The sequence below is a fragment of the Trachurus trachurus genome (genome assembly GCF_905171665.1).
Source record: "Trachurus trachurus genome assembly, chromosome: 9".
NCBI lineage: Eukaryota > Metazoa > Chordata > Actinopteri > Carangiformes > Carangidae > Trachurus > Trachurus trachurus.
The window spans coordinates 16,073,114-16,096,637 of record NC_139895.1 but is presented as its reverse complement, the minus strand read 5'-3'; the positions used below and the strand labels follow the sequence as shown (position 1 = coordinate 16,096,637).

The following is a 23,524-nucleotide window of genomic DNA, read 5'->3' as shown; positions in this document are numbered from 1 at the left end:
GCTGGGGTGATTATTCTGCTTTACTCCAGCCCAGCTTGGTCCCCAGGGATACTCACTCACTCACTCACTCTCCAACACACACATTTTTACACACGCACACACACACATACACACACTCACATACAGAGTGGTCTGGCATGGATGTGTTGCCCCTCGTTCCAAGCAGCTAAGTTGGGACAGCCTGGATGGAGCACCGTGGCGGGCCGGATGGAGAACCTGTGGACTGACAGCATCGTTGTGCTCTGACTGGAAACCAGCGGACTGAACCTCAACATGGATTTTGGAAGAGTTTGGTCCAGATATCAGAGGACGGTGCTGATCACCGTGATGATGTTCAAACTGGGTAAGTCATCAGACATTAGTTCACTGATTTTTTTTTACATGTTAGGGGTGAAAACCAACAATTCACTTTTTCATTCTTGACTGTAGCTACGACCTTTGCTTGTGTTTGAAGCACATGGGCATGTTTATGTGTGCATATCTGTGTTGAGAAGCTCTACATCTCCTTTAATAAATATTCATAATCAGTTTGCTGTAAATAACAACTGAATTTGGCTCTAAATACAAGGAAAACATTTCAACTTTCATACTTCATATTGTTCCAATAGCTCCTATTGATTGCAAGAGTAACCAAGACAGTCGTATATGGGATGATTCATAAATTGAACAAATGTTTTCATGTTATTAGTTCTTTACATGAAACATCCTATAGAAAATTATCAGGAAATGATGAATCAACATGTGTTTTTATTGCTACGGATTACAAGAAGAAGAGACCTGCCATCAAAGAGGATCTTCAGTATCATTATTTCTGTCAGTGTCAGTAAAGTAAAGTGCATCCTGATGATTTTTATGGGGTTGATTGCTAAAACTGTCTCAAGTGTTGACGCTGCATTGGCTCAAACTACTGTGTAACAGATAATGAACTAATTTGATAGGATTTAAGTAGCTGGTTTCCTCCTGATTCATTCATGTGTGATGAATGTGGAGGCACCAGTCTCGGGGTGTGTCTTAGATTAGGGGGCAGGGGTAGCTGTGGTGGTGGTGGTGGTCGTGGGGTGGGGGGCAGTCACCTTATGAAACTCTTTTGACCCAGTTTTCTCGCGACCTTCGTCTATGTAAAGGGGTCTGAGGCTCATTTAAAAGGTGGCGGGCCGGCAGCGGGGATTGGCTGTGGGTGGCATTGTTGGGGATCGCCATGGTAACGAGCTCGGCGTCCAGCTGCACTGGTTGCACAGATTTTTTTGTCTCATCTCTGAAAGAGAGGAATGACGGGGTCTTAAGGAGCGTGGCAAGAGACCTGGCACTGAGAGCGCCTGAGAATTTAAAGAAACAGACGGCGGCTGACAACACAAACAGGAAGAAGAGTGCGTGTGTGTTGAAGATGAGGATGACAAGGATAGGGTTTGAATATTGGGGAAAGGGCCCTCGAGTACTACAGGGTTTATTGCTTTTAATGGAATTGTATGAGAGAGGAAAAATACCAAAGGAGCTGTCCTCCCTCTCCTTCAGGGGCCTCTGGAGGGCTGCCATCACCAGATGATGCACAGGGGAGACAAGTGCATGTGTGGGTCTCAGTGTAAAACTGTGACTAATGTAAAGAGAATTTGTTCTCGAAACCAGTGACCCAAAATCTCAGAAGTAGCTATAAAACTGATCGAGTGGATATAAAAACTAAAGGAGGATGCTTCACCCTTAAATGTTAAATCAGGACCAAAGAAAAAAAAAGTTAATTGCACCTGTAATGGCAAGTCTTACTACTATAGTATCATTAATAAAAATTTAAAAAAAATCTGAATGATGAAGGTGCTTTAACATACTGTATCTTAGCCCCCCGAGTGATGCAGGAGACAAAAGGATATTTGTCTCTGACTCAGAGTGGAAGTGTGACTGATTCAGCAAAGGATTTGTGCTTTTTTCTTTTGGGTATTAAAGCAAAGTAACCAACTGCTGTGGAGCCTTCGGGGCACAATACTGAATCTAGGCAGTGCTGCCAGTCTCTTGTCGTGAATCAATAAAATTCCTCTGAGCTCAACTTGTGCATTAGCCAGAGGCTTCCCTTTCTCTGTGATTCACGGCGCTGCTGCTTCCTCTGCCCCGCAGCGTCACTCTCTACTGACTCTGTGCCGCTGTTGTCGTGACACGGTGTAAACACACTCTCTCTCTCTCGGCTCCGGCCTCTTGCACCCACAAAGACACAAACAAAATCCTAAAACCTCTAAAAACAACTCAGTAACGGGGATCACTTATGGGAACACAGCAGCCATTTACTTTTATATTTCTGCATTAGGTTAATGCAGTCATGTTAGGGATGAAGACAGTTTGCTGATGGTGTTCCTAACTTTACTTTTCTATTTATAAGTTGTGCATGAAAGCAGCTGTATGTGTTGAGCAGTGACTTAAAGTGGGGCAGAAATTCAGCGCATGATCTCCTCTGGCCTTTAATTTTACCTAAGGATCTCGGTGCAGCATGTCCGGTCATAAGGTGAAAAGCAGCTTGGAAATGTAAGGAATATGTGATGTAAAGTGTCTTAAATCAATTCTAATCGTGGCCATGGTTTGATTCTGCTATCTGTAGAGATCCAGCCTTCACCTGACCAGGTTTGGTGAATCCTTGTAGAGGTTCTCTGGACAGCGTCATCGGTTTGATCAGTCAGCAGCTCTGCTCAGTGTTATTGTTGGCTGGAGATGCTGGTACCACTCAGTGCCAGGGATCAACCCTGTCCGGCAATAATCTATGAGGTGTATGAGGCAGGGGGGGTGGGCTGTGCGTGGGAGGAGCAGCTATCAGCCTCCAGGAATGTGTGAGGGGTTGATTGGGTTTGGATGACGGGGGCAAAGAGTGAGTGAGACCCTCGATGTCCAGGGGATTCATGAGATTACAGGCAGTGGAGGTTAAAGTTCATGATTCTGACTTGAGTTCAGCTTTACAAGTCAGTCCTGCATGGGGAGGATCTAGGAGAAAAAAAGTATAACTGACTTCAGTGAGAACTAACAGATGGAGATGTATAAAGATGATGTAAGACAGAGGCAATGACACCTCACAGCATGGGCTGAGATAAGGAGAGAGAAAGATGAGAACAAAGCAGCTTTACCATCACATGAAGACACCCTGTAACATCCAGCTTTTCTAGGAAACACAGCAAAATGAGAGATTTACTGTATTAAATACTTTTCAGTACAGAAAATAAAAACCATCCTTTAAAACGTGACCTGGCAAGACAGGTTTATTTTTAGCACCATTCAGAAACAAGGAAATTCAAAGTACTTTACAGAAAGATACATTCAAAATAGATAACATTAAAACAACATTTAAAAACAATGTAGGCTACACAAAACGGATGTTTCATTTTTTTATTCACATGATCTGACAGTTTTAGAGCAGAGGAACAAGGATCTGCTGCCCCTTGCCTGGTTCTGGGTACCTATAGCTGAGTACCTGTCCCAGGTGACCTGAGCGGTCTGGATGAAATCGATCAGACGATGTGTTTGGGCCCAAGACCAGTTGTGGTATTTTAAAATCTGTCCTGATATTCAGGAAGCCAGGTATTGAACTCTTTGTGTTAGCGAGGGCTCTGGATAAACTCAGCTGTAAATGCCTCTAAATTAAATAAATGAATCATCTACATTTGCAATGAAATAAGCTGCTGCACAAACTAAAATATTACCTCGCCCTCACAATAAAACTAACAACCATTCACATAAAGACTAAAAATCATGAGGAAATATATAGTCATGATAAATTCATACACTCAAGTGAACGGCACTGTGGCTTCTAACACTGTTACAGTCTGTCTAATCAGCTTTCAAATTAAAACAAAGGAAGCACAGACAGCACAGCGCTTCTCAGGATTTATCAGGCACAGAGTGGTGGTAGTGAGAGAGTGATGTGAAGAGAAAAGATAAAGGGTGTGACAGCAGCAGGCACATGTGAAAGGAACTGTTGGCGTTAAAGAGGATGCATCGGCGACTTGAGGTGTTGCAGGGGAAAATATACTCATTGTTCCTGGGATGTTGTTGTTGTCGTTGACTTGATGGAGCAGATCGTCTGCCATTGTGTCGGATGACTTTATCCAAATAACCATACAGTGCTGTGTGTTTGTGGAGAGACGGGAGAAAGTCAGAGTCACTGTTGGTTTTGTCATGTGATTCCTCTGCCTGAGGGTTTACACAGAGGAATACTAAATACAGAGTGTGCAACATTTTAAAGAATGAGTGCAATCTTCCTATAACAAGTGGGATTTATATTATATGCTATACAATGCTTAAATCCATCCTCAAGTTAAGTTAAGTTGAAGTTAATGGAGATGACTCGGAGTGTTTTTGGTGGAAATCATTGACAAAAAGAAAGAAGTCACTACTGATGTCACTACTGATCTACTTGTTAGACCTTGAGCTGTGTGTTAACAGTATGAGTGAAACCTTCATCGACAACACTGACAGCTGCCAGCTCAGTCATGTAATAAGTTTACTCGTGACACCATCTGCTGTGATCCTAAGTCTAGAGGAAAGAGGGGCTTCATCACCCGACTTGGTTGTAAGCTCCTAAAAAGCATTGAAGTCATAGTTAGACCAGTTTGTAAGCTCTACAGCCAATCACAGGGGAGGAGAAGAGCTCAGTTCACTGCAGCTTGTAGAAGTGCTCATTCACTGTCGTGCACAAATCAGGCTTTTGGTAAAAACAAAAAAACAATTATATACCATTATCTTTATATATTGATTTAACCAAATTTGTTAGTGCTCACTGCTTTTGCAGTGTCATAGCTTCGGCTTAGGACACTTTAATCTGCCAGTAATAAGTATCCAATAGTTAAGAGTGACTCAGGTGTTAGTCAGCAGCTGTTTATTAATTTATTATTATGACACACACACATTATTTACAACATATAAAGCTTTACAGTTGGTTGGAAGGGGTTATACAGTCAGCCGCTGCTCATGGTAAATTACAGAGAGATGTTGAGAGAATATGTTATGTTATAATTCGGTTATTTTGTAAGGTTTAAGACTGGGAGAGATAGACAGAGGAGGAGAGGATGGTATGAAGCAAATAGTCAGACTGAAACCCATGGCCACTACAGTAAGGTCTGTGTCCATGTGGTACGTGCTCCACGAGGTGAGAATAATAATTGAGAATAATTTATTTTAATTTAAATGGACTTAAAACCCCATAAATCTTATGAACTATAAGATTTCCGCATTTGAGGTCTTTTGGCTTGGGGACACAAATAAGCTGTAGCTATCCAATGGATGGATGAATTGGAGGAAATGCAGATCTATCACTCTCCATAGAAGTTTAGACTTGTACAAAAGACATCTTTCAAGACACATGTTCCTCTTGTTTCTGCCAGGCCTTCTCTGCACAGTGGCAGCTGACAGCTGTCTCTCATCTCCCTGTAACAACGGTGCCACCTGTCTGGACCACCTGGGCGAATATGTGTGCCTGTGCCCCCAAGGACCAGTGTGGTACATGGGCAAAAACTGCGATGAGCTCCTTGATCCGTGTATCACAGCACCTTGTACCAACTGCACCGGCAAACCTGGGACCCAAGAGTTCACCTGCCACTGCCCAGATGGCTTCACAGGACTTAACTGCACCGAGGATGTAGATGAATGTCAAAGCAGCCCCTGCAACGGCACCAAGTCGTTGTGTGTCGACACGATCAACAGATTTTCCTGCCACTGTCCCATTGGATCAGGGGGGGAGGACTGCCAGGATAATCTGACCACTTGTTCAGAGGGCACATGCCAGAACGGTGGCACCTGTGTGGACGTCCCCGACAGTGGCTGTGAGTGTCGGTGTGCCGCCGGGTACCAGGGGACGAGCTGTGAGGAGAACATTGATGAATGCCAGTCTGAGCCCTGTCAGAACGGAGCCATCTGTAAAGACGGGGTCGACGCCTACCAGTGTTTCTGTGTGCCTGGGTTTCAAGGATACCACTGTGACCTGGACATCAATGAGTGCGCCTCCAGGCCCTGTCAGAACAACGGCACATGTCTGGATGAAGTGGATCACTACAAGTGTGACTGTGCTCCAGGCTTCAAAGGTAAACACACCATAAGAATCGCTAATAAATTGACATTTGGTGATGATGTGTTTAATGAATATAATTTATTTGACAATTTATTGATATAGTATTGATATAGATCTCGCTGTAAAACAGTAATTAGATGTATGGTGACAGAAAAGAATAATTAATGAATTATGAACATTTGTTTTGCTTTACTGTCCTATACAACATCTTTAAAATGTCGACAGTTCATGTAAAAGCAAACAAACAAAGCCAAGCAGAGCCATTTAGCTCAGGTCAATCAACCCGAGACTAAAATGTTTTACTCTGTGTGGCATTTTTGAGGTAAAGCCATTTCTCCCATCAGGCTTTTTTGTAACAGTAGCACACAGACAGAGAGAGGCCACTCCCTCTCTGAGCAGATATTGTGGCTTTATTTCATGAGAGTAAGATGTTTTTATCTCATTTCTTGCATGAGAAGAGGTTTCATGGCTCACTTTAAGCGGCTTTTAGTGCTGCTGTTGTGTGTCTGGAGCTGAGCTCCTGGCAGCCACATCGTTATTGTGTTGTATCTGTAGGTGTGTTAAGATAATTAGGTGTGTAACCGACCTCCTTGGCCCGCTGCCACTCTGCCTGTTCCCACCAGGGATTAACTGTGAGGTGGAGATCGACGAGTGCGAGGTGAAACCCTGTCAGAACGGCGCCACCTGCAGAGACTTCGTTGCTGCATACCTGTGTGAGTGTCTGGTTGGCTTTCAAGGCCAAGACTGCGAGGTCAACATTGATGAGTGTGCCAGCGGACCCTGTCTGAATGAGGGCAGGTGCATAGACGGCATCAACAGGTAGGATAACACACCTGCATGTTTGCACACTCAACTTTAGTGTAGGTAGAGTGATTTGGGTTTTTGATGCATGAGCAGTTACACAAAGCTACAGAAACTGTAGGCTACATTAAAGGGGGGTCGTGAGTCTCCCAGAGACAGGTAGAAACATGGCTGACAACAGTTCATAAAGTGGATTGTAAACCTGGTCATTCAGCAGAAGGAAGACAACCAAAGAAAGAAAGGGACAAAAAGATAAGACATACACTCATTTGCATTGGTGTTGTTCTCCCTGAAAGCAGAAATTGGACTGAAGGTGGACATGGATGTCACTTTACAGCTGTTATGAGTGGGATGTGTTGCTATACGTGGCCTACTGGCCTAGATAATGCATTATTATCTTGGAAATGGTGCTATGAGTGTAATGTAGTATTATCAATAGTGCTATGGGTGAAATGTCTTGTGTGTAACGTTGAACATGGTGGCGAATCCAATATTTGCAGCAGCTTCTCTCAGTGAAAATTCTGTGCTTTCGTGTGGAACGACTGGAAAAGTGTGTGGATGGAAAGTGTGTGAAATGTCAATGTGCGACAGTAAAACTGACAGACAATGTTAGACATCTGCCCCGCTACAACAAACACCTGCAAAGTGTTCTTTCTGGGGGAGCTCGGTTTCTACACCGAAAGATCAGTCAAGATGGCTCTAAGGCGGCGTGACAGATCACCTGAGTCGGGGCAAGCCAGGAGGTGTCTACGCCAGGCCACATGTTATTTCGCACAAGCTAGTGCCTCATGCAAGCAATTGTTCACTCCTTTGTCAACAAAGTGGATTACATCAGACTGTGGAGAGGGTTTATGGTACATCAGCTGACAGTTCGCTAGCCGGGTAAGCTAAGGCGAGGCAGTCTGGTAGTTTCCACTCGTAGAGCTGATGACTGTGAAGTGCCGACCCTTCGGTTGACTCCGCGCCAAGATGCGGTTGTTGCTAGATGACGTACATGAGCTGCAGGAAGTGATGTCCTAGAAAACATGCAATCTTTACTTAGCTGTGCCTAGACCAACAAAAGTAAATGGCTTCACTTACTTTTTTTTTTTTTTTTCCTATTTTACATGTCAGTCAGTTTTACTAAACTTAACCAGTCGGGAGTTCTCGACAAGATTTGGTACGATTCTACGTCACTTCCTGCAGCTCATGTACGCCATCTAGCCATGATATATATATTTCCCTTCGCTCTCATAGACTGGAAGTGAACGAGAATAATCGCCACTGTTACTCACGTTATGTGTGACTGCAGCCACATTGCAGCCGCAGACGATTATCCTTTGACTGCCGGTGCCTGTATGTGTGTGTATGTGTGTGTGTGTGTGTGTGTGACTGACGTGTACCACCAACGTGGTATCGCCAGTAGGGTTTTTTGTAATTACATAAAATTCCTCAAGCAGTCAACAGAAGTGTTGTATAGCTTTATTCAGGGGTGTATCCAGTGCTTTATAAGCTACTTGACAATTTGAATTGTCCCTAAATGGATTAATAAGTATATGTCATTATGATCATGATATTATTATTGTGATAATTAAAATTTTAACTAGTCTGGCATTTATACTGTAATTTAATCTTAAACTGGTTTAATTTTGTCTGTTAATATGATGCAAGTTGAGGAACAATAATGTGATGTGAATAATGAGAAGTTTGGTGTAATTTGGTCAAAAGCTCAGTTGTAATTATAAGGCTGGACTCATACATATACGTATATTTGACTGATCCTATCGTGAGAAATCTGCTGCTTACTGCTGCACCTGTCTACAGCTCTCCTTCTCGTGCTGAGCCTGGTGAAGCCGATGTATCATCCAGCAGTGTGTTGTGTCAGCCTGGCACATTAAAGTTGACCAGGGATAAGAATTAATCCACTGTCAGTCACTGTGATGAGTCATTAAAGAGCTGAGGTGCTGATAATACCCGGTGCTGTACTGTAGCAAAACCGATTGGAACAGCAGGGAGTGAGGAGGATGGAGGGAATGAGGGCTGTCATTTACACACCGTACACTTATAGTCTACACACTAGTTAAGGTGGCTGAGTGATGGTTTCAGTGCCTCTTGAAAAGGTCACATATGATTCTTTGATTTTATTATTGTGTTATGTGTGTGAATCTACTGAAATAAGCATGTTTTTATGGTAATTGTGTTGAGCTTTTATACTTGTAACATTGTATAGGCCTACTTACTCATACAATGATTCAGCAAATATTTTTTCTGTCTATGTAAAAATTTCCCAGAATATGTTTGAAAATATTGTGAATATTCAAATTGAGATCACGTTTTTCTTATAAATGGTGAATGGTGAGGCTATAAAACATGTTAGCTTAATTCAGTACACGTAGTATTTTTATATTAATAACCCTAACCCTGAGTACGGTATGTTTTATACTAAGATGTTGCATCACAGATAAACTATTAAATAAATGAAATAAGATATAATCTGCTTTATTTTACCATTGGAGACACGTTCAGGTTGATATATCTGTCAAAACAACTAAATCTGGTTTATCTTGAGCAGTGAAATTAACTTCTATGTTATTCACCTGTAACTGACATTTAGCTGACTGTTCATGGTTTTTCCTCATCTCTGTTCCTCATCACAGTGTTATGGCAATCACAGAGTGTGACAGGCTCATTTGCATCTCTGCTTTTTCCCCCAGCTATGAATGTGACTGTGAAGGGACGGGCTTTGTCGGCGACCACTGTGAGGAGGATATTCCTGAATGCGCCTCTGACCCCTGCAAACATGGAGCCACCTGCCTGGAGGGGGTCAACCAGTATAACTGTCTCTGCTGGCCAGGTATAACACTACAGTTCAACATTTGACCTAATATAAAGTTACAGAGAGGGATGTCCTCTGGTGGCTGGAGGTTTCCCACACAAAGAAAGCTGTTACATAAAAGATCCATATTTTATGTAGTATTTATACTATAACATATTTTATGGAAAAAATGGAGTCCCCCCAGGTAGTTAGCTCTGTCACTTGGCTTGGTAAATGTGCCGTCTGATAGGTTGGTTTGTGTAATTGCATGCCTGAATTCACAAATGATGAGTTGTGTTATCAGAACAGACATCATCTCTAGTTAACCATATACTTTGACTCTTCCCTCTGTGTGTTTTGACCAATTTGTGAACAGATTGTATAAATGTAACTGAGACATTACATTTTTCTGAATGTTACATACAGAAAAAACAAAGTCAAACCTGATCTTTTAAACACGTGTATGTATGTATGTCCAGGTTATGAGGGAGATAACTGTGAGGTGGATATAGATGAGTGTGAGCTGCTTCCCTGTGAGAATGACGGCCAGTGTTTCCAGCGATCAGATACTGTGAACTACGGGACGCTCCCTGAACTCAACACGGCCAATTTCACGTATGAACAAGCAGCTGGCTTCATCTGCCGCTGTCTGCCCGGATTTACCGGTAAGCCAGTTCACAACAGAGAGACCTTCAGTATAGATCCAGACACAGACTCTCTGACTAGTTTCTTCCCATTTCAGGAGACAACTGCTCAGTCAACGTGGACGAGTGTGAGTCTGCTCCTTGTCAGCATGGAGGAAGCTGCCAGGACCTGGTCAACTCTTATCGCTGCGTGTGTCCGAGTGGCTTCACAGGTAGGAGGGACCTCTTATCTGCTCTGATACTCTTATCACCTAACAAAACATCCTCTCTCACCGGCAGCCCACAGGGTGTGTCCTGTCCCTGTCGCTCCTCATCCTCTAAACTACTATTACAACTCCTTCTACCTGAACAACCACATTACATTACATCAGCCGTCACAGTTTGAATAGTTTAGGAAAAGATTATGTTCTGGCCTAATAAAATAGTTCAAGGACCTTTATGGTTATAATTATAAACCAAAGCTCTGACCTGACAAGAACTGATCTGACCTGAGCTGAACTGAACAGAGCTGATTGTCCTCAGTAGCTCAGTGGTAACCCTCACGCCATGTTTCTGCTCCTTGGCCAAACAATAAAGGGTTAATCTTCCTCCCGCTGATCATTCCTCATGACCAGGCAAAGCATTAATCCCTCATTAGTGATGCTTTGTCTCCTCGTCACTCAAAACAGGAAGAACCACACTAAAAAACCTGAACGCTTGAAAAACTAACGCATGGACTGAGGAGTGAGGAAGTCAATTAAAGTCAAGAACAACAAGAAGCGAACAGTGAACAGGACCTGGTTTTAGCCACGAGGGGTTCAGGCCCCCTCAGTGTAGGGCAGGGAGGGATGGCGGGGCATATGGTATGGAAAACAACAAAGCCAATAAAAGGTGCCATATGTCAGGCATCCATCTCAGGCATTAAACAGGGGTCTCTTCGGAAATTTGTTGAGGGGATGGGAGATTACAGTAAAGCTGCTTAGGAGGCTAATTAAAGCCTAATGAAAAAAAGACAAAGATGATGCAAAACATGCTTTTTAAAAAAAAACGTTATGTGCAATTCATCCTGTAGGTAAACTGCACTATGAATCTGTCTCTATAGGCAACAGCCAGAAAAGATAAAGGAAAACTCCCAAAGTGTGATCACCTTTGTATGGCGTGTGAGCAACAGGTTGATGTGTAGGAGGGGGTCCACACTGGTTGTTAATCCAGCAGAGATGAGCCCCTTTGTGACCACTCCACTGAGCTTTGGAAGGCTGATGTAGGACATGTTGCATTAAAAATGTCTGGTTCAAGGTTATTATAGTATTGCAGTATTGTGTCATGCAAATGTAGTGAAATAACACACTGAACATTGTGGCTGCCTCAAATGAATCTAATTACATGATGAACAACAGATGTAACCTATGCTTTTTAATTTTGTCAACAACGCATACAGTAGCATGACATTAATCTGTAGCTTCTCCACATTAAAATGTCTAACAGCAGCTTTAAGACTGCCAAATGTGTCTTTCTGTGGCCTGTCAATGACGTTATCGTCTACAATCATGTATCAGTCCGCAGAGGTCTACCCTTCATAACAAAAAGACAACAAAGCTATATAACTTAGAATTTAATAAAAATGTAAAAGAAATAAAGATATGATCACAGGTCTGAAACAGGAGTTTGGACACATTTTGACTTGATAACTCAGATAGAAAATTATTGTTATTATTTTTGATATTATGTTAGGTTTATCTGTTAATATATTTGTGACTTTGTAAATCAAGATCATCAGTTACTTCTGCCACTAGAGGTCTCTCGTGAAGTCATGTGGGATCATAGGAGTTGCTCAGACACTTCTGATTTGGATTCCTTCAGTGTCAGTGGTTCAGAAAGTTTTGACTGTGGTCGAATTATTTACAAACAAACTAAAACACAACACTGACAGATAATTGTAGAGGATATGATGTCACTGACAGGCAACCAATGACATGTTGTTACCATGATTAAAATACTGTAAGAGATTTCTCTTAGAACAGAGGTGCAGATGTTTTTATACATTTTATTGTGGGGAAATTGCAGATTATAACTTTAATCACTATAAAGGAGGACAATGAGATATACAAGTGCTGTAGGGAATAAATCAAATGTGAGTAATGAAGTCAGTGCCGACTGTCATTCAGCTGCATCAGGCCCTGGTCCACCTGAGGACTTGAATGTGCAGCAACTTCTGCAGGTTTTCTCCTGCCACTAGTGGGCATCCACAGGCCAGCAGAGGAGACTGCAGCACTCATTCCTCCTGTCAAACACTGACAGAGGCCAGCTGGAGGCTGGAAGCTTACCACTCTGCTCGGGCTGGGCTGCAGACAGGAGAGGAGAAGGGGGTGTGAGGGAGGGAGGGAGGGAGGGAGGGAGGGATGGATGGAGGAGGGAGAAGAGGGAGGTAAAGAAAAACTGGGCAGGGCTGTATTTTAATCAGTCCTGCCTGTCTGCCTGGTGGAAAGTGGAGGAGTGACAGCATTTCTGCTTTGTAAGCTACTGTTAAGAGGGAGAGAGAGACACTCACAGACAAGACACACAGATTGATAGATAGATAGAAGGAGAAAGAGAGAGAGAAAGAGAGAGAGAGCACCTGGCTGTATCACTTCTGCCACCCTGCAGCGTGAGGAGTGTGTTGACTGTTGACTCAGTGGATCATGGAGGGAAGGGGAAGGAGGTTGATGCTGCTGCGGCTGCTGCTGCTCTGCTGCTGCTGTGGGCCCTGGGGGCTGACAGGTACAGTATGGTACAGCACTTTTTCATAACACTTGAAGAAAGTTGCGCCGCTCGTGTGTTACTAATGGCGACATCTTGGCAGAGAGAGAGAGAGAGAGAGAGGATGAGCAGCTTTAGGGTTCCTCGGGTGTAGAGTATTTTAAAGGACTATGTTAATGCAAGTTGACTGCTGCTGCCAGGGCTTAATGGTGAATGCAGTTTGATGAGACGGCTCTGACCACAGACACCAGGCACAGCGACTGTGTAACTGTGTGCGGCTTTTCCTAATGTAACATGAAGCCTTTGAAACTGGACTTGGAAAAACTAAATTCCTAATGTGTTTTGTGTGTGTGTGTGTGTGTGTGTGTGTGTGTGTGTGTGTGTGTGTGTGTGTGTGTGTGTGTGTGTGTGTGTGTGTGTGTGTGTGTGTGTGTGTGTGTGTGTGTGTGTGTGTGTGTGTGTGTGTGTGTGTGTGTGTGTGTGTGTGTGTGTGTGTGTGTGTGCACAGGTTATGCGGGTAATATAGTGAGAGTAGCATAGTAGAGTGATATTTCAATGTCCAACTGATTCAGTTAGTTTGACATTAACTAGTTTAATTGCACAAAGGAAGGAACACAAATCCAATTCACCTCACCTGTTATTTCTAATGAAAGCCTATTTCCTCCAGTCATTTCCTCCTCTGCAAATGACATTGATGGAAATAATATTCATGCATTGCCTCAAACCGATCTGCCTGTTCATCTGTAGCTAAATGTGCACACAGCACCCTACCTTATTATGTCATTTTGTGTAGTTTGGCCTTCCAGGCTCTTTCTGCACTCGCCTTGACATTTGATTGCTTTTTATGTGATAAAATAATTGATGAATTGAAAGGTGAGCCATTGTTGTTATAGTACTGACTGAGCGTCTCCCCTTGCAGGCGTCCACTGTGAGGTGGACATCAACGAGTGTGAGAGTGACCCGTGCCAGAACGGTGCCACGTGCGAAGATGCCGCCAGCGCTTATAGGTGTCACTGCCCGTCACCGGAGCCCGGTCAGGAGCCGTGGGGTGGGCGAGACTGTGACGTGCTCCTGGTCGGCTGCCAGCAGCACCAGTGTCAGCACGAAGCGGGTTGTGTCCCCGTGCTGACGGACGACGGGGAGCAGAGCTACACCTGCCTGTGTCCGCCCGGCTGGAGCGGAGAACGCTGCAACACGTCGACAACCTTCTCCTTCAACTCCGAGGGCTACATCCACATGCAGCTGCCCGTCTCCAAAAACAGGACGGAGAGAGAGGCTGACGACCACGACCACGGCCTCCACATGCAGCTTCGCTTCAGGACCACTCTGCCTGACATGGTGCTCTACTACAGAGGCACCATGGAGCAGTTTGTCTCCCTGGAGCTTGTCGCCGGCTCCCTCCAGGCTCGGGTAAAGGCAGGGAAGGTCCTGCAGGTGGTTTACCCCGGCTCGGTCAATGATGGAGAATGGTACCAGGTCTCTGTGTCCATGGATGAGAGGCTGGTTCTGACTGTGAAAGGACCCGGCTGTATGGACGGGTGTCGGGTGAAGAACGAGGGCCACAACTATCTGTTCTTCCTCCAGCCCAGCTCCTTTCAGCAGCTGTATGTGGGAGGAGCACCACAAGAGTATTTAGCCCAGATGTCCAGTGGAAGGGGCTTCATCGGCTGCATGGAAGACCTTTATGTGGACCGTAAGCTGCTTCTGCCTCAGGACCTCATCAGAGAGGAGAACCACGCCTTGGAGCTGGGATGCAGCAAAACAGACTGGTGTCAGGAGGAACCCTGCATGCAGCGCGGATACTGTGTGGACATGTGGGTTCGTGCCAGATGTCAGTGTCACCGGCCCTACTACGGAGAGACCTGTGAGAAAGGTGAGAGCACTGCAGGAATACACTAAAGCCTTCACAGCAAAGTAGTAACGTTGGGATCCCGACCTTGTGGCCAATCCTCAAGCCAGCCAAGAATGTTTGTTTCCCACTGAAGCCAGGGCCCTGCTTTTGGACTGTATGACAGATTAAATGCACAATCAGTGAGCACTAGAGAAGGTGTCTCTGACCTATTTTACCCTGAGACCTTCAATCAAAGGTAGAGAGCTCCTCATGTCTCAGAAAACTGCTTTAAAAGAATTCAAATCTGAGTCATGTTCAGTCAGACTGGACTGTGTCATTCCCCTTCTCCCTGTACCATTTCCTTGTCCCTTTTTTTGATACTAAATTTTTTAAAATCTTTTTTATGACAAAAATAACAACAGCACAGTGCAAAATAAAAGGAAGCATCATGGCCAGGCACTTGACATACTCATCAATATCAATACTCAACGCAATGTGTATGGATTTTCGACAGGGGTTTCTACAGAGTAATATTTAGATTATATTAGCTTTTCAAATAGAGTTTAAGTGACAAACCAAAAAAAATGAGGGGGGGGGGGGTCATTAACTATCTTCTCCATTTTGTCTATCTTGCGCAATATAAGTCTTTTCTCAATCTCAGTAGAAAGGTCAGTCTTTCCATCCCGTGAATGTCTTTTATGATTTCTAATCAACTGGTGACTGTAGGTGGGTTGGTCTGTAACCATTCACCTTTCACAGTTTTATTGAATAATAGTGACGTGAAATGGCCAAAAACAAATACAAAAAAATACCAACAATAAATTAGCTAATTCAGTGTAAATAAAGAAAATGAAGCTCAGCAACTTGAAGCTCACATTGTAACTTAGTGTATCCGTGCCAACATATTTCTAGATTGTCGGGAAAGCTTAGTTTAGATCTATTCTCTTATCAGAAGAGTCGCTATCACACCAAGCTGCACAGCTGATGTAAAAACTGACTCATAATGATTAATGGGTTGAGGGAAGGGATCTCTCTGTGTATCAGATTGATGTTGCATTGGACCAACATATTTTCTTAGTGAAGTTGTGTTGTTTAGTGTTCGAAGCACACACACCCATGGTTTCCACAGACCATAACCCACTCCCTTCAGCTACTTTGAAACAAGGGGCTGAGCTACTGGGAGCCCCCAGTTGGAGACCCCTGCTTTAGACTAAGCTGGATGAAACAAAGTCTGAGCTTCTTTACTTACATCAGTGATTAATGCTACATAAATTAATTCAGAGAGAAACATGCAAAACCAGCAAATTGTAACATTGTCTCTGCATGCGGTCAGTGCGGTGCAGTACTGAAGTACATATGAAACCAGTGTTATTACTGTTTGCAGTGACCTTGTATTGTGTGATTCAAGCAGTGAAATACATTTAGATGCTACTAGTGTTTCAATCTCAGTCGAGGAAGATTCACCGCAGCCACAGTTATTGTTCACAAACCCAAACTGATTCTCCAGCACTTTCCCATAATGGAGTATTTAATCATTTTGCTTCATGTCTCACCTGTGAGCAAGTGGTCATTTCAGCTCAAATGTACATAGACAATTATATATATTTTTTTAATACTCTAGTGTAAATCATTTTTTAAAGTATCTGGTGGTAGCTTTGTTTCCAATGCAAAGTCACAGTTGGCTTATTCGGTGCTGGGCAGGTTGTGCACAGTTAAAAAAAAAAAAAAAAAAAAGGCTCGCTGCTGCTAGAAACATTGATGAGAAAGCAATAATCTGAATGTGTGGAGTCAGGGCAAACTGCAGACTTTGTTGTGATTACTGTGGGTAAAACATCATCAAAACACTGGCTCACACATCACATAATGTCACTCACTGGATCTTTGTGAGAGATCAAACCAAAAAGACCACAGGATTCCTCATAAATGTAACTTGATACTTCATTAAAACTGTGTGCTGCTGGGATGAGATACTGACAAGCTTGTGCTCCTGTCTTCCACCACAGAGTACCCATCCTGGACATTTGGCCGTGAGAACACCACCAGCTACTCTGCTTACAACATCCTGGAAAGCCACGGAAACAACTTCAGCATTTCCTTTTTGATGCGGTCCCTCAAACACAACGGTCTGATTCTGCAGCTCAGCCGCGACGGCGACCCCTACCTGACTATCTACCTGAAGGAAGGCACTGTTGCTATTTACAGCCCTCACACCACTCTGCTGTCAGAGGCCACGTTTGTCACTGATGGCAACAACAATTTGGTCACTGTTAAGGTACACAACGGCCATGTCGTCTTCCCCAAAGCTGGGAACCATCGCGCCTTAGGGAACGTGAGTGTAGAGGCGGGGGATGTGGTATGTGTTGGAGGGCTCCCTGTGGGCAGCAGCATGAACGCCTGGGGAGGAAACTTCAAGGGCTGCCTGCAGGACATTCGGCTGGACCACAAGCATCTGGCTGCTGAAGATCATCCAGAGACGGTGGAGGTTTACCCGGCCGACACAGAGGAGAACGTGCTGACAGGATGTCACAGTGATGACACCTGCAAGGTAAGAGAAATATATTCACTCACTAACAGAATAGACGACAAAGTACCACTTTATACCACTCTAGATTTATAAATGGTTTATTAATAATTTATAAACTGATTTAAATCATTGTAAGACATTGCATAAAATGGGCAATGAAAAGATGAATTAGATCTTACTGTGTTTGAATCATTGTTTCATTTAATTCTAAATGACAGGATGAGCATGTGTTCAGGTCAGTGTGTCCAGCACATGATGTCCTGCCATGGCCGCCAGGCTGGAGACAGTTGTAACAAGTTACTGTAGCTGTCCTCCAGTGAAGCAGCCAAATTACAACAGGGCTGTCCACAGTGTGTTTCAACATTTCAGTTCAAAATAGAGAATTCTGTCCCATAGTGACAAATAGTTAATCATTTTAAGACACAAGGGGAAGGTTATTTAATTTTTTTAATGATATCAACAACATGCCAACGACAGACCCTCACTGACATCAAAAGAAAAGCTTCTTAGTACAAGAGGTAAGAAGAAGACAAGATCCTAAGAGCCCTGTAAGTGATTATTTCATTAGCCTCTCATGGACTTATATTATATTTACCTGTTCTGTTTATCATCAACACCAAAATAGATCAATTGTGCCAATTTTGACTCGAGGTTAGGCTCTCTATTCTACACAAAACAAAACTCAACTACTCTTTGATAAATATTATCACATAGATGAATAATACTGTCCGTTTTTAAGTTAATTAGATGATTTTAGTGTATCTTTCCTAAAGCATGTCACAAATTATCTATGCTGCTACAGGCCTGGGGTCTGCTGTAACATCTGAATTGTTCTATCAAATAAATATTGAAGTCTGTAATCATATTTTAATGGTATGGGTAAATTGTCTAATTCTCTGAGAGAACGAGGGAAATTTAAGTTCAATATGAAATTACTTGATGTGAGTGGTCTGAAGTGATGGTGGCACTAGATGTTTATTTATGGGATTACCATTAGAACCACTGGTTTTTATCCACTAGGGTCTAAACCAGAGGCGCACTGACCAACTGACATTACTATGGCTTGGCTACATTACTGTACGTAATAAAGCAGGCTGCATCATATTCAACATGTTAGATATTGGCAAAACTGTGTAATGTCCAGTTTTAATGAAAAGCTCAGTGCTTATCCTGTGTGTGTCTGTGTGTCTAACACTGAACTCGTGCTAATTGTGTTAACACCTTTCAGAGCTGTGTGATAGCAGGGCTGTACTGTCTGTAATGCCTCATTCTTAATAACATTGTTCAGGCTTTGAATCCCTTTGATCCACAAGTTAGCGCTCAGTCCTCTGTGCAGCTTTAAACCCTGCGGTCACATCAGGTGACAGATTTTTACAAGTGATCATGTAATCCATCCATCTGTGTTTGTCTGTGCACAGGATGAGCCCTGTTTCAACGGTGGACAGTGTCAGGTCACCTGGAATGACTTCAAGTGCGACTGCTCCATTAACTACTCGGGCCGACTGTGCGAGACACGACTGTGGTGCGTTGACAACCCGTGTTTTGATGGCGTCCGCTGCGTGGACCTGCACGACGGTTATGAGTGTGAGTACAGTAATCCTTCACTAGCGATTATCTCTTTTAATCGAGGCAGAGCAGTGAGGTAAGGTCGTGTTTATTTTGTTATTCTCTGACTTCTTTAATTAGACTCACAGTCTTGAAAAGTCTCCGACTGGTCATCTAACCTCAGACACCAAAGGAAAAGCTTCTTAATACAACAGAGAGTGGGAAGTCCATGACCTCCATGGATCAGTACCAGGCTGCAGTAAATTCAGTAATAGGCCACAGAAAAAAGACACATTAATTGTCTTTAACCTCTTTCCTAATTAACAATCAGGTAGATAGTTTTTGAATTTTGGTGGCATTCTGGCTTTTAGGATTATATTTCCTCTTGGCAGGTAGCTTTAACAAGGTGTTAACCTCACTCACCTCACTGGTCAAAAGCAAAGATAAAAAGAAAGAGAAAGAAAGAAACAACTGAAGAGTGGTGGAGTTTAAGTCCTGTCCTGAATTATTTTTTCAGTCCACCCCTGACTGGAGTATTAAAGTCCAAACTGAAGAAACATCATCAGGGCTGTTTTGCCAGAATAGACAAATCTCCTTCTGATTCACCGAAAACCACAACAAGAGAACTGATTTCTGTGAATAATTATATGGATGGGTTACATGGAGAATACCTGCAGAGGTCAGAAAAACAAACTCCAGTAAAACTCAGTCTGAGGCCCATTAGCTACATAAGGTCATACTGAAGTAACATTCATTGGTTAGTTGACTCACACCATCTTCTCCTCCCACAGGTTTGACTGAAGCCATCTTCCAGGACAACTCTCTGCAGTATTTCGCCAACGGCTCCCTGCTGAGCCCTGTGACCACCGTCACCATGGATCTACGGACACGTGATGAGGACGGGATCCTGCTGCAGGCCAAGAACATGGACGAGGTCTTCTGTCTGGGTCTGCTCAACTCCACCCTGCTGGTCAAACTGGACAGCGGACCGAGCACGGAGCTGCTGGCCTTCACAAGCGACAGGACCATTGCAGATGGCGCGTGGCACCACATCCAGCTGACCATGGTGGACCCCACACAGTCAGTGTCCCGCTGGCGCCTCACTGTGGACGGGCAGAGAGCGGGTGGCAGTTTGGGCGTCGGCGGCAACCTCAACTTCCTCAATGATACTAAAATCCGAATAGCTGAGAAATACACTGGATGTTTAGGGGAGATCAGAGTGGGTGGAGTCTACCTGCCGCTCATTAAAGTGCCAGAAGCCCCTCAGGTGAGCCGGTTTTCCAGACTTGGTGGACATGAGCCAATCGTAGGATGCCAGGGTGCACCCATCTGTGATTCCCAGCCGTGTCTCAACCAGGGTGAATGCCTGGACCAGTTTTATGAATTCAACTGCAGCTGCAGCGCCGGATGGGAGGGGGAGCTGTGTGAGAGAGAGATAAACGAGTGCTCCTCTGGCCCGTGTGTCTACGGGACATGTAAAGACCTCCTGGCAGATTACCAGTGTGATTGTGAACCTGGATACGCAGGGAAGGACTGTCAGGAGGAGCTGGACAACTGTCAGGAGTTCATCTGTGTGAATGGAGGTAGCTGCGTGGAGATGATGGAAACTCACACATGCTTGTGTCCACCTGGATATATTGGAAAACGCTGCCAGTGAGTACACACCATCCCATTTCTCTGCAACCCTCACACATTTTTTGGTTTGAAAAAATGTTAAAAAATTCCAGATGTTCAAGTACAACCTGTTATTGTTTTACCCATGAATCCTTTGGATGGCGGTAACTTCTTTTGATAAACTTTAGGGATAGTGGATGAATAGTGGTAGATTATATGATACATAAGAGATTACTTTAATTGTTTTGCTTGGACTTTCTGAAAAATACTTTACAATACAAAAGTTGTGTGCTACAAACTACAGACGTGGAATTTGTACCCAGCAAGCAGGTTGTTTAGATGTGACGACACCTAATTTTGTCATTAATTTCATTAAGGAATCAGGAAAGACGTGTTTATAGGTCTTATACAGTATAGATGTCTATTTGTATTGTGATTACAAAGCAGGTCAAGGTTCTATACTTATACTGTTAAAGTATCAAAGCCACAGTCAACAGTCTGTATTAAGCCGAGCCTTAAAACCAGCTGCCAGGATTTATGTCACTTTGTGATGTCATAACAAAGCACTTCCATACAGATAGCAGCTTCAGGGATGTCTTATAGGGCTGTTGTGTTAACATTAGTTTGAGTTTGATGTTCCTATTAATCCTAATGAGAACAAGTGTTGATTGTAATGGAGAACATGTTCATGTGTGTTCAGGTGGCGTTTTCCTCCAGTGGCATGTGACGCAAAGACAGAATGTCTTAATGGAGGAGTGTGTATAGGAGGCAGCTCTGGAGGAAACTGCACCTGCAGACCTGGATACACCGGTGCCAGGTGAGAGCAACATATGGTACACACACTTCTCGCCACACACCTGCGGTCGAGGAGAAAGTGTGTCTGAGCTCTAGCCAAGAGTAAAGGTCAGAGGAGCGCCGGTGTGTGAGCGTCAGCTCTGTCAGTCAGCGTTGTGTTTAAACCCCACTGATGTGTTTCAGGTGCGAGGCAGAAATAGACGAATGTGAGTCCAACCCTTGTCTCAACGGCGCCACCTGTCTGGACAGACTCAACCGTTTCCAGTGTGTGTGTGTGCAGGGCTTCAGCGGCACACAGTGTGAGAGCAACGTAAGTGACAGACAAGTCTTTTCACCAACACTGATGCTGTGTTCATTCACTGTCACAGCATGTGTCGTATCAGTATCAGCCAGAATACGTGGTTTCCTTGAGGCTGCCACAGAACTGTGATCGATAACACTTGTACATAATAAGTACACACTATTAAGCATTAGTTTTTTATTATAAGTATATTTTTTGGCGTTTTTGCCTTTATTTGATAGTGCATAGTGAGATAGACAGGAAAGGGGGAGGCAGAGAGGGGGAATGACATGCAGGAAATGTACGAACCGGGGACGCCTGCGTTGAGGACTGTAGCCTCTACATGGGGCGGCCGCCTTAACCACTGCGCCACGCACCGCCCCATATTAAGCATTAGTTAAGCATTAATAGATACTGAATTCTTCATTTATAAAGCATGAATACTCATCAGTATGTAGTTTATAAATACAATGAATGCTTAACCCTAACCCTGTGAGTAAAACATTTTTACTGTGTTTATAACTACATACTAATAAGTATTCATGTGTTACAAATGATGAATTCAGTATTTAATGCTTTACTAATGCCTTATAGTGTGTACTTACTGTATTATAAAATGTTAGCCCGTGATCTATAGATAATAAACAACACGTGGAGAAATCTGGTTTAAAGCACATGGGGTAGAAAAATAGCATTCATTTCTGTTAATATAATAGTGTGATGCCCTGTTCCAGTGCTTTAAAGGTGTACAGAAATGGCAGTTTGTCCTGTTTGTCGCGCCGAGTTGTCACGAGCTGCAACACGAGTTTACCCGAGTAAGGAAAACAAATTTGATTGGTCGTTATCAAGCGGGCGGGATATTCAAAGCTTGGGGCGAGCCCGAGCTCCGTGTGTGTGTGTGTGTCTCAGACGTTTGAATGACGGATTACGGATCCAATATCAGTGGCTGGTGAATCGTGTACAGGCTGACGTATAATCCGTGAGCCTACATTGTCCAATGCGAGAAAAAAAAATACACACTTTTATCCCGGATTTACTCAAAAATAGAATTTTGCACAAAGTTTGGCCTACAACGTCTGAAAGATGAGTTATTACACTAATTTTATGACCCAGAGTGGGCTTAAATTCAATTTTCTTTAATAAGTTTTACATCTGCATTTATAAGAGAAAAGGAAGGAAAATATGGTTTATTATTCAGATTTAGTTAGATCAGTGTGTCTGATGTAAAGCAAAGAGTGCAAAAAGACAACACATGAAACCAGTGTTTGCATTTAAAGTTCACCGTGAAGGATTTAGTGACATCTAGTGGTGACTTTGTATTATTATTATGTTCCATCTCTAATCATACATCCTTTGAAATCCTGCACACTGACCCTGTATGTTCTAGGGTCACTTCTTTATAAATGCTATGCATATTAGTCATATTAATGAAAGTAATATAGTTTGATGGTACACCACTTTTTTGATTTGTTTTAAGAATCCTTTTTAGGCATGCTAATCTTCATTGTTACATTATGTGACACCTCTTAAATCTTTACCAATGCAAATCCAAAGAGTGTCAAAACGCCAACTATTCCCAGATGTTCAGCAGAAATTCCCCTAAAATATGTGACCTCTTTTAAAAAATTTGTTATGAAACATCCGGACTAAAATTTCACATATGAACAACTTCCTATTGACTGATTGTCTTGAACAACTCTTGACTTAACGCTCTGTGTGCTTGCAGAAAGAGGAGCATAAGGAGAGGGTTCCCTGGCTGGCGGTGACCATCCCTCTAACAACCCTGTGTATGTTACTGGCCATCCTGGTGGTGTTCTTCCTCATCATGACGGCTCGGAAGAAGCGTCAGTCAGAGGGCACGTACAGTCCCAGCTCACAGGAGGTAGCTGGTGCCAGGCTGGAGATGGGCAGTGTCCTCAAAGTCCCCCCAGAAGAGAGGTTGATCTAAGC

The 23,524-nt window shown here is 43.4% G+C and overlaps 1 protein-coding gene across 1 annotated transcript; it reads left to right on the top strand.

Annotated features, from left to right (window-relative positions):
* Positions 1-218: 218 nt before the first annotated feature.
* Positions 219-23,522, top strand: LOC310991689 (protein crumbs homolog 2-like; the record flags this gene model as incomplete). Its single annotated transcript, XM_083979559.1, has 13 exons — positions 219-343; positions 5,349-6,044; positions 6,655-6,850; positions 9,526-9,665; positions 10,106-10,291; positions 10,369-10,482; positions 13,905-14,858; positions 16,820-17,361; positions 18,759-18,924; positions 19,677-20,538; positions 21,200-21,316; positions 21,478-21,604; positions 23,301-23,522. Exons 1-13 carry the CDS (start codon positions 274-276, stop codon positions 23,520-23,522), a joined length of 4,392 nt encoding a protein of 1,463 aa, XP_083835685.1. The 5' UTR covers positions 219-273.
* Between the last annotated feature and the right edge of the window lie 2 nt (positions 23,523-23,524).